General features: G+C 44.9%; 1 protein-coding gene across 1 annotated transcript in view; it reads right to left on the bottom strand.

The window, feature by feature from the left end:
- itpr1a (inositol 1,4,5-trisphosphate receptor, type 1a) overlaps nucleotides 1–12,500 on the bottom strand; it is a 103,268-nt gene that overhangs the window by 23,869 nt on the left and 66,899 nt on the right. Inside the window, exons 36-44 of the mRNA XM_063214850.1 lie at nucleotides 11,656–11,840; nucleotides 10,727–10,875; nucleotides 9,288–9,399; nucleotides 8,536–8,571; nucleotides 6,095–6,142; nucleotides 5,469–5,598; nucleotides 4,375–4,553; nucleotides 1,067–1,250; nucleotides 244–512 (exon numbers count right to left, since the gene is read on the bottom strand). Of these exons, the coding sequence (XP_063070920.1) occupies nucleotides 244–512; nucleotides 1,067–1,250; nucleotides 4,375–4,553; nucleotides 5,469–5,598; nucleotides 6,095–6,142; nucleotides 8,536–8,571; nucleotides 9,288–9,399; nucleotides 10,727–10,875; nucleotides 11,656–11,840 (1,292 nt within the window). The remainder of the gene's footprint in view (nucleotides 1–243; nucleotides 513–1,066; nucleotides 1,251–4,374; nucleotides 4,554–5,468; nucleotides 5,599–6,094; nucleotides 6,143–8,535; nucleotides 8,572–9,287; nucleotides 9,400–10,726; nucleotides 10,876–11,655; nucleotides 11,841–12,500) is intronic.

Below are 12,500 nucleotides of genomic sequence, written 5' to 3'. Positions count from 1 at the left end.
CACACACACACACAAACACACACACAATGACACACACTGACACACACACACACACGTGATGAAAATGGGTACACACACACACACAAACACACACAAAATCTCTCTCTCTTTCTCTCTGTCTCTCTCTCTCTCTCTAAGAGCCTCTGTTTGCGGTGCATGTGGTGTGGCCTGGGGCCACCCATCCTAGTAGTGTGGTGTATTGGAAGTCGTGCCAGCCAGGCATCGTGTGGTGTGTGTGCAGACCTGCAGGTACGGGTTGTGGTTCTCGCAGAGCAGCTGCAGGAAGCGCAGGATGGGCTGCATGATGAGGATGACGAAGCTCATCTCGCCGTTGTCGGCCCCCTTGTCCCCCGCCGCCCCGCCCCCGCCGGCGCCCGCCTGGCCCTCGGCCGGCCCAAACGCCTCCTCGGGGTCGGCTTCGCGCCGGTACGAGCTGTAGGCCTTCTTGGTGACCGCCGAGGCCTCCAGCAGTTGCTCCCGCGCCTCCTCCGTCGCCACCACCCCGTCTTTTGCTGTCACAGGCGAGGACATGGGCAAGTTAACATTGGCAATAGTCGGTCACTAGCCACGCCCTCCTAGTGACACAACACTTCTAGTTAGGCCAAGAGCAATGTAAATATCGTTTCTGATCTCTGGAAAAATCAGGGACTCCACCCACGTTGTTGGAAACTAGTCAAGCAGTAGCAAACCTAGAGAGGTGGGTCAACCATGCAGTTTGGGAAACGTTCATTGATATGCTCTTGGTCAGACCAAGTCTCGAAAAGATTTGAAAATCGATGATAATCAGGCTAGTCTGTCATCACCGGCCTGTCTTTTACTGTCACAGACAAGGACATTGACAAGTTACCATTGATCTTATTCATATTAAGGACACAGAGTAGACAATAGTCTGCCACCATCACCTCGTCTTTTACTGTCAGATAAAAACGCAGACAGATATTCAGTGCAGTACGCCATCACTGACAAACAGCCAGGTTGTATCAGGACAGCATCATCCTTATTTGCAGAGTATTTTCTACCCAGACAGACTAAATTCCAGAGACAGTAAGTCGTTTCTTGGCCTGACCTCTCTTTCTCTGAGGCGTGTCTTTGTCTGATACGCTGTCATCGCGGCGCTTGTTGCCGAGGTCGCTGGTGTTGACGGTTACGGTGGCTTTGATCTCCTGCTGCGCCACCTTCATGCGGTCGTGGAACACCCGGAAAAACTTCTCCGACTTCTTATCCTCCGTCAGGCGTTTGAAGAAGGATCCCTTAAATTAATTAATAATTGATTATTTTGTGTTTGAATCGGACGCTGAGGATTCAAAGATAACATAACACAGAGTAGAGTTCACACAATAGCCACTAATGAAGTGGTCCTCAAACTTTTTCAGCGGGGACCCCCTTCTGTATTTGAGAATGCTATCCCCCCTCCGTCCCCGACCACCACCACCATAGCCATGGATTCCTAGCAATATTACCGGACAAACTATTAAAAGGGCTATGCCACTATTTTGGGGCTTAATACAGTTAGCTGGGAGTATGTAGCTAAGCTAGTGAAAGTCAATGGATCACTGTAGCATGTAGCATGCTACACGGATCCATTGACTTTCACTAGCTTAGCGACATGCTCCCTCTTTTAACTTGTCTTAAAGCAAGACAACGCTTAACATGAAAAATAAGACACTTTACCACCTTTAGGCTATAAACCCCAGCCAACGATTTTAACTGTATTAAGCCCCAAAATAGTGGCATACCCCTTTAATGGAAAATCTAGCAATATCAATGGACAAAAAATGCCTAGGCAGTCCCTACCCCCAGTTTGGGCACCACTGCAATAAAGCATGACTAATTACTGTCTTTATAAGTGACCACTAGGGCCATTACGATTCTATCAACAACAAAGGTTTGTTAGCCATGAACAAGAATTTTGTGAAATTATTTGCTTAGCACATGTCTTATAGGTGACTTATACAGACAGTTAGGTAAGAATAAGTAACACGTGAAACCTATTCTATGGTGTGACCAAACATGCAGCTGTAGAACAGAAGCTGACACACAGGAATTCGAAAAAGAAAAAAATATATTGTCCTGGATTACACAAGTACACACGCACACACACACACACACACACACACAAAGTCATGCATAGACATCACACACAGACAAGCATTTGCACTGCATTTATGGATTCAATTTTAGTAACAAACGCACACACACGCAGACACACACACACACACACACACACACACACACACACACACAAAGTCATGCATAGACATCACACACAGACAAGCATTTGCACTGCATTTATGGATTCAATTTTAGTAACAAACACACACACACACACACATGCACACGCACACGCACACGCACACACACACACACACACACATGCACACGCACACGCACACGCACACACACACACACACACACACACAGGAATTCACCCCTTGCAAAGTTAAGCATCACTGGCAACTATCCGCTACGCTCAGTGTCAGTTAATGATGAATGACCACAACACACCGCAGAATGAGGCTGGAAAAATGCAGATGGGAACAAATTTGAACAAACTGAGTGAGACTTGCGCGGCATTATGACACAGAGAGGACGCGCTACACAGCCTTATAAGGGTAGCTGAAGGAATTCAGCATACCTAGGGCACTAAAAGGGGATTTTCGGTGTGTGTGTGTGTGTGTGTGTGTGTGTGTGTGTGTGTGTGTGTGTGTGTGTGTGTGTGTGTGTGTGTGTGTGTGTGTGTGTGTGTGTGTGTGCGAGTGTGTATGTGTGCATGCATTAGCTTCTAAAATTGGCCCACAGAGAGGACAGGCAGAGACACTTTTGAGACTATCACAGGAGAGAGGGCTCACAATAGAGACCTCAGGTATAATCTCAATCACAAGATGTTACCAGCAGGAATCTGAGATTCATCCAAGCCTAGTTAACTCCCTCAGTGCCAGGTGGCACATGGTTTTGTGGACCAGGGGTTTTCAACTGGTACTGCCCCCAGGGACCACGATTCAGATTGAGGAGAGGCCCACGGCCCCTGGATGTACAAATGTACAAACGTACATACAGTATATCCGTAGTGGCATTGCAACCAGGGCTGTAGTCAAATCCACCTTTGTAGCATCCAAGACAAGTCCAAGACCAGACTAATCAAGACTGAGAAAAATCCGAGTCCAAAGAGGTTCGAGTCCGAGACGAGACAGAGTCAAAGTCAAGTCCGAGTCACATGACGATCAGAGTTAAAAGGATGAATGTTTGAAGGTAACATATATTACTGGATCAAGCTCCACTTTAGAATCTGTGGCCATGGCCAGTGTTCTAAACAAAATTAGGATCAACTTCGACGAGTCCAAGATTCAAGATTCAAGATTCAAGATTTTATTTGTCACATGCTTCCTTGTGCAAGCACAATTGGCAGTGAAATGGGGATTGCAACTGCTCTGTGCTGTGTTGGATGGTAAAAAATAAAAATAATAAAATAAAAATAAAAGTAATTAAAAATAGTTATTGTCTTAATCATTTAAAAAGCGGATGGCTTGAGGAAAAAAAACTCTTAGTCCAGAAGCCTAAATTGGCAAGACTACTGTCTGAGTCCAAGACAAGTCCCAGTCCAACTAAAAGTGAGTCCAAGACAAGTCAATGTAAAAAAAAAACGGACATGAGTCCGAAATCAAGTCAGAGTCCGGACTCGAGTACCACAGCCCTGACAGCAACTACAAAGTAAAAAACCACAAGCAGTATTGCCAAAAAGTTACCAGTGGGCAACAAACCATTGGTTGAAGACTCTGACTCTTTTGTTAATGCACAATGTGAGGCTTAATGTGTGAGCCCATTTGGAAACAAATGACTGTGTCCATTCAAATACAAACAACTATATCATCAATAATACTAAATATACCCAATGCAAAGACATGGCAATGGCCAGTGAATAAAAGCACCACCAATCAAGGTCAATAGCCGATTAACATTAAAACCATGCATCAGCCAGCACACCAAAACAAAGAGAGCATAAATACACATAAATTGCTTACATAAATAAACAAATACAAAACATACACAAAGACCTAACACACATTACTGTACATCGCCGTAAACATAAAGCACACATTTGAGTACAGCAATCAGCCTATAGTACAACCCATTTTGTCATAAGCCCTTTTTGGGAAAGGGTGCCCTCTTCCTATTAAATCCTAAATATCTCAGCCTCCGAAGCGCATACAAACATGAAATGAGTTACATTTAAAAGCCAAGACCCTCCCATTGCATTGTAATGTGTTCATTCAGCTCTAACATACCCACATAGTTAATAAAACAGCTAAAATCTCAAAATCCTGAAAAACCCATATATGTGTCTCCAGGACACAATGGGATAACATAGCATCTGACCTGTATAGTGGTGTTGCCTCCCTCCAGCAGGGCGATGGCCAGCAGGATGCTCTCGTGGAAGACGCGGTCGCTGTTGGTGTTCATGATCAGGTCGATGACCAGGTCTGATGCTCCCTCGTGGTCCAGATGGCACTGGACCTCCGCCAAAGACATCTCTGCTCGGCTCAGGCCTCCACCAGCTATACACACAGACAATAATGTACCTGTTACAGGGGCCGCTGTGGCGCAGTACTCTAAGCCCCCAACATACAGTGTTGCCAGATTGGGCGGGTGTCCGCCCAATTGGGCTATTTGGGATGAGCGTCTGCGGGTAAAAACGGGAAAAATAGGCCATTTGGCGGGGTTTTTGTTTTCAGCCGTTTTGGGCCCATAGAAGTCAATGTATTTAGTTCAATTTGGGCGGAATTTAGCGCATTTTGGCGCTTTTTGAGAACCTTTTGGGCGGGATTTGATCAGACACATCTGGCAGCACTGCCAACATATGGGCTTGAATGTCCAGGGGCACCCGGGTTCGAATCCGGCCTGGGTAATTTCCCAACCCTATCCCATCTCTCTCTCCACACTTAGATTCCTGTCGCTCTTCACTTTCCTATCAGAAATAAAGGCCCAAAAAGCAAATTAAAAAATCTCTTTACGTAAAGGGACACTGTGCAGAAAATGGTCAAAAAAGGTACTGCAACTATGCTGCTCATTGAAACTGGGCTGCCTACTGCCAAATTGAAAGCCACATGAAAGTTTACTAAGTAATAAACTAATATTTTCTAGTATGGTCATTTTTGCAGCTAAAAATGGCTATTTTTGGAAATACAAAATGGCGGACCATGGAGAAGATCCCCCTTTTCATGTATGAAAAGTGCAATTTTTCCAGTCATAATGAATAATTAGAATTTGATGCTGGTGGTAAGTATTCATGAAAAAGGTAACATTAGTGAATGGGCAGCATGAATTCTGGAAATAAACAACTAAAAATCTCACAACACAGATGCACTCACACATAATGCAAGCCAATATACAGTATATCTGACATACTGTTTATACACCTAGGTACCATAAAAAAGTAAGTAACCAGATAATAGGGAAAAAGGCCCTCTCACCTGATTGGCTCTTGGCTGGCCCAACAGGTGTGAGGGCGGAGTTAGCGTAGGACGTCAGGCTGTCTCTTCTCCCGCCACCCCTGAAGTTGCCATAGTAACGATTCACCAGAATCTGCCTCAGCGCCTCGCCCTGAACAAGGAAGCTCAGATGAGAGCACTTACGGCACACCATGTCTCCCTGGTGACTGGAGTAAGTATGTGTCAAGGCCACTTACCACAGTTTAATAAATGAACACATCATATCAGAAACATTTTTGAGATGACAACTTTAAATGAATTACTTACAGTGTAGTGATTTTTTCATAATGTGTTTGTGTCTGAGTGTGTGTGTGTGTGTGCGTGTGTGTGTGTGTGTGTGTGTGTGTGTGTGTGTATGTGTGTGTGTGTGTGTGTGTGTGTGTGTGTGTGTGTGTGTGTGTGTGTGTGTGTGTGTGTGTGTGTGTGTGTGTGTGTGTGTGTGTGTGTGTGTGTATGTGTGTGTATGCATGTATAGTGCATAGCATCTGTTCATGTTTGCATGTACTGTACATGTGAGTAGTGCAGGCCTAGTCAGCAGCTCCATAGATGGTTCATTAAAGGTTAGTGGAGGTTAGGGCTCGAGAGTTCAAAGTTGAAAGGTCACCTACCCTCCTCTGGTCCTCGCGCTGTTTGAGAGGCTGACTCAGATCCACCTCCTTTGGGCAGTGTCAGCACAGCAACACACAACACACAGACAAGAGGCTCGGTATAGCAGTGTTAGCAGCACCATGCAACAAAACAAAACAAAACGGGAGTTCATGCTAAAGATGTTAGCGCTAGGCTAGCGTCAGAGTGAGAGGGCCTGAGCTAGGCAGAGGGGTGCCAAAAAATGATTCAGACGGTTGAAGCCAATGAATGTTGACAGTCATTGGTTGAGGCTTGATGTTGTGGGGATGTAAAGATAGCTACCAGTTTTGTGTCTTTGTCGTGCCCAAAATGTTCACTTTTTCAGTTTGTAATGCACTAAACGTTTTCGGCGCATTGGTCAGACAGCCCAATTTAGTCCAACTGTCCATAAGTCTGACAATAAGCCATAGAGGAGCATAACAAGAATCCCATTAGTCCGACACACGTCTTTTCAGACAAAAAATATCGGACTAATCATGGGTCTCTTTTTGAAAGACCGGTATGCAGTCAGTCAGCGGTCAATTGTCTGACTTATGGGATGTTGGACTAACAGGCTGTCGGAGCAATGACATGGAGCTCACTATACAGGGGCATCATGTCATTCTAGTTCCTCCCGTCCTTAATTGTGGGGTTGCAGGTTAGCCATTTTAAGAAAATGTACTATTATGACATTATGTTGGGGGTTCCGCAGGCTCATAGGAGTCTATGTAGAACCTTAGAATCCTGGGGGAGCTCCCCCAACGTGATGTCATACCTGCAACCCCACCTTTAATTGAGGCCTCTGGTCTTGTGGGGTTTCCCCCCATTCAAACATCCAGAGAGAAAATGACAGAATGACTTTTAAATGTTTTTGCCTTAACGTTGAATGAAAGACATCTTGACAAAAACATAACTTGAAAGTCATTCTGTCATTCTCAATCAGGGATGTTGAATGGGGGAAAGCCCTCCAAAAAGCCACTCTCCGCTGCTTGACAGCAGGGAAACTTTGTCCAGGAAGACAGATGCTGAGGCACTCAAGGTTGCATTTTTTTTCACTTTTTAGCCAAATAAAAAAGTTTTTAAAAAATGCAACCTTGAGTGCCTCAGCATCTGTCTTCCTGGACCAAGTTTGAGAGCCCCTACACTAATGAGCACCAAGGCAAAAAGGTGAAGACCCAGAAGCACTCCAATTACCTGCTTGTGTTTGAAGCAGGGAAACTTTGTTGTTTTCTCAACGGAGGAAGGGCGGCAACAAACCAAGAAGCCCGAGGTCGTAGGACAGGAGGGGAAGGAACTAGAATGACGTGCAGCCAGGGTGTGAGTTTAGCTTCTGTTCCCAACATACAGCATAATACATTAATGATGGAGTGAACATTCAGCCATAGACTACTATTTATGTCTGCCGTCTTGGTAGGCACAGATTGGTCTTCCCATTCAATGGCCTTGTTTACGTGAGACATTTCGTTCAGAATTAACTCAATTTAATTCCGAATAAACTTAATTCTGCTTTGAAAAAACATCATGTAAACACTTTCTATTCGGAATTAAATGAAAGTACAATGTAAACTCTGAAGTTATTAATTCAGAATTAAAAACATTGGTAACACTTGATTTTAGGGATACATCTATTAGCACTAATACATACAATGTTAATGCCTGCATAAGTAACTTGTAAGGCATGTACTAAGAAAAACACTAAGGCCTACTAGGTCCTTACTAAGGTTAAATTGGTAATAAATCCCTTATTGTGCATGAACAAGACATTTGTGAATACATGCCTGACAAATGTCTGATTTTGCTTTGTACATGCCTTACAAGTTACTCATACAGGCACATTGTATGTATTAGTGCTAATAGATGTATCCCTAAAATAAAGTGTTACCAAAACATCATGTAAGCGAGGCCGATATAGCTTAGCTGATATGGCTTGCTTTACAGCACCAGCGGTTATTATAATTACTCAGTGGTGCTTAGCTGTGTGCTGGGGGCGGGCGGTAGGACAGTCACAGGACAGATAAGATGTCCAGTGTCACCACTCTCGCCAGCAGGAAGTTAGTATAGCCAGAGCAGCAGCAGGAGGAGAGAGATAATGTATTCAAATCTGGTGGATTGCTACCTAGCCTACAGGTTATCACCACTAGCCTAGCACTATGAATCACGCCGACCAAATCAGTTAAGGTCACTGTAGCTAAAGACATTTTACTGTATTTAACGGGTCAATTTACTGTATATGTCTAATCGTATCACAGTTGTGTAAACACCTTGAAATATCACGGACAAAAACGCATAGCCAGAAAGTATAGTAGAGCTGCATACCCTGAAATAGCACCTTGGAACCCATGACTCTAATGGCGTAAGAGAACTATCGAGAGCAAGGACGACGATAGAGGGAAATAAATAAATAGGAGGATTTGAACTGAGAGAAATAAAAAAGGAGAACAACCTTAGCTCCATCCATGTCATCAGCATAGGTCATGAGCTGAAACAGAGTGGGGTGAGGTTAGTGCTTTGCCCCCACACACACACACACACATACACACAGCACACACACAAAGCATACGCATATTCACGTGAGCAGCTGTTAGCAATTGTTGTTAGCAATGGCCATGCAGTGTGTGTGTGTGTGTGTGTGTGTGTGTGTGTGTGTGTGTGTGTGTGTGTGTGTGTGTGTGTGTGTGTGTGTGTGTGTGTGTGTGTGTGTGTGTGTGTGTGTGTGTGTGTGTGTGTGTGTGTGTGTGTGTGTGTGTGTTAGAGTGGAAGCTTCTCCAAGTTGGCTAAGGCAGAGAATGAAGTAATTCTCCATGCCTGAAGTGACCTCAATTTATACAGTATGCGTTACATATATGTTACAAGAGTATATGCGTCAAGCCTGATTTCATGGACATGACATCACTTGACATCATTCACTACTGTTTGCATTCACATACGCCTGCTGCTTAGCAAATTCAATGCAGATATGGTTGCGGTTAATCATTTTGACATCTTTTCGAGATATTTTGCATGTGTATTTAGTTAGCATCACACTGCAAAAATAGAGTTGAGCCACCATACTAACTAGCCTAAGGCTACCACTTTTAAAATATATTCAACGGCATAGAAGTTCATGAACTTAGTCAAGCCATGTATAGTAGTGCTCAACCATTGTACGTTTACCGTGCAGTTGGTTCAGTTGTGGCTGCAGCCTCGTGTCCCTACCTTCTCCCCGTAGCCCCGGTCCTTGGTCATCATCTCCCGTAGCGTCTGCAGCACCTTGATGCACAGCCGCTCCTCATTCTCCTCCAGCAGCTGCTTGGTGTGCTTGATCAGTCTGCACAGTAACATATCTAGTGTTAATTCAACACATAGGAAACAAAGAAAGTTGGCGTCTGCGCCTTAACTTGTGGAATCGCTTGTTGCTTGGTGCGACTGCTCACCAAAAATAGTGATACTAGGACAGTCAAAAAGGACGGGAGACATTGATAATGGACTAGGTCCGAAACGTTTGTAGCTCTAGATATTTTCCGTTTACTTTTTTGTTAATTTGTCGGCCACAATACACTTTTTGAACCTGCAAGCCTCGTGTGCGCCTCATCTTTTTGACTGTCCTAATTCAACACATAGAGAATACTCTGGGATCAAATACACTCTGTGTGTTGTACGGGGGAATTAGGGAGCCCATGGGAGGGAGGGGGTGGGAGAGAAGCTGGGAGACAGCTGGGGTGGGGGTGGTAGTTACATATGTGGGGAATATGTGGGCTTATGGGTATTTGTTCAAAATTTTCAGCATTTTTTTACTGAGTGGGGAAGAAAGAAGATGGGGACCGATAGAAAGAAAGAATAAATACCGGGACAAGACAGGGGAGAAAAAGAAGAACCAAAAATAGCAGGAGTAAGATTAAGAAGGAAGATTCAATGGAGGTTAAAGTCGTTCTTCAAGGTCATTTTAAGGTGACGGAGGGGCAACAGAAGAAACATGAAGACCATAAAAGGAAAGGATGAGGGGAAAATAGAGTAACGGGGACAGAAAAGAGAAAAAAAGAGCAACAGGAACAATGGAGGGGAGAGAGGAAAGAGATGCGTACGGTATTTAAAGAGAGAGGAAGCAAGAGAGTTAGAGATAAAAACATAATATGAGCAAACATTCTTTTTTTAATGCATTTTTATGGGTTTTCTGTGACTCTATTCAAGACAGGACAGCCCAGCACAGAGTGACAGGAAATGAGTGGAGAAAGATGAGGAAAGATTGGGAAACGAACCCAGACCAGAACCAAACCCTGCTCCCTGACGTAACCCACTGAGCCAGCCACGCCACCCACATGAGCAAGCACTCTTGTTGTTTCGGGTCCACAAACACACACACACACACACACACACACACACACACACACACACACACACACACACACACACACACACACACACACACACACAACACACACACACACACACACACGCACACACACACACGCACACACACACACACACACACACACACACATACACCAGTGGGGCTTGACAGGGGTATGTTTGTAAAGTTGTTCCTGAGGAGCACAGGGGATTTGGGCAGCGATGAGGTCCACCACACACAGACACAGACACAGACACAGACACAGACACAGACACAGACACACACACACACACACACACACACTCACTTGCAGATGAAGCCTCCACTCTCGCACTTGCGGTGCGCTTCTGTGTTCTCTGGGAAGAGCAGCTCTGGCCGGTGCAGCACGTCCACCAGCACCGACAGCTCAGCCTGCACCAGCGGCCGCAGACGCTCCTCCAGAGCTGACACGATGTCCTAGAGGCACACACACACACACACACACACGCACGAACACGCACGCACACACACACGCGCGCACACACACACACACACGCACACAGGATAAACACCATTAAGATATATGCAACACAGCACGGACAGCTCACCCTGTATCAGCAGCCTCCGATGCTCCTCTATGGCAGATACAATGGCATAGTGGTAGCCTGATTATCATCGACTTTCAAATCTCTTCGAGACATGGTTTTTGACCAAAGAGCATTACAATGAACATTTCCCAAACGGCATGGTTGACCCGCCTCCCTTGGTTTGCTACTGGTTGTTTGCTTCCCGACAAAGTGGGAGGAGTTCTCGATTTTTCCAGAGCACAGAAACGATATTTGTATTGCTCCTAGCCTGACTAGAGGTGTTGCATCACTAGGAGGGCGCGGCCTGCCTAGCATAGTGGCACACACACAGGCAGGCACACACACATTTCTATGTATGTATGCTACTGGACACCTTTATTTCCCTCGGGATCAATAAATGATACTCTACTCTATGCTACTGTACCTGCAGGCACGCACGCATTCATAGACTCAGAAACAGGCACACAAATACAGACAAGCACTCAGTAACCATTATGACACAATTATGCAATGGCATGTAGACAAATGCAACACAAACACACACACACACACACACACACACACACACACACACACACACACACACACACACACACACACACACACACACACACACACACACACACACACACACACACACACACACACACACACACACACACACACACACCTGTAGCCTCTCGATGATATTCCTGTAGTCTCGCGAGGTGGCGAGCACAGAGTCCTTGCGTATGGCGTTGCGTGCCGACTGGCGCCAGCTCAGGGCCGTCTTCTGCACGATGTTGTTGGACTTGACAAAGAGGTTGTTCACCTGGCAGTCCAGGTCCACGGGGATGGCAATCGCTCTACTCTTGGCTTGTATTTGAACACAGACACACAGACACAGACACAGACACAGACACAGACACAGAGACACAGACACAGACACACACACACACACACACACACACACACACACACACACACACACACACACACACACAGAATGGCACAAAAGATACCAATATACATAGAGTATGTTCAAGATTTCACACACAAATATGGAATAAATCAAAAAATAAATAGCAATGGAGTAAAGCGAGTTCAACTACATTGACACAAAGTAAGTGAGTAACGAGTTGCCATATTTGGAGACCCTGGCCAACTGTTTATCATGTACCAATGAATCAGGTTCTTCATCATGTCCTATGTATATGAAAGGGAGTTTAAACATGGCTAAACATACACACACAACATCATGGCTGTTCTATCTTCCAATGCCAGTGTGGCTTTTATTTACCTGAACACAACCAAAGACAATGGAATTGGCTGTTTGGTTTTTCACTGTTCAACAACACTGCTATTCTCTCCTTTGTTTTGATTGAACATGTACCTCTACCATCATGTTCTCCACCTATTTGCCCTGACCTCTCACTGATAGCGAAATGGTAAATGATAGAAGTCCGCAACACTGTTAATGCTCCCAGATTGTTTTATTTGCACGACGTAAAAAGGACAAAGGTCCAAAACGTCGTG

This window comes from Engraulis encrasicolus, chromosome 14 (genome assembly GCF_034702125.1).
Source record: "Engraulis encrasicolus isolate BLACKSEA-1 chromosome 14, IST_EnEncr_1.0, whole genome shotgun sequence".
Taxonomy (NCBI): Eukaryota; Metazoa; Chordata; class Actinopteri; order Clupeiformes; family Engraulidae; genus Engraulis; species Engraulis encrasicolus.
This window is presented reverse-complemented; position numbering and strand designations above follow the sequence as displayed.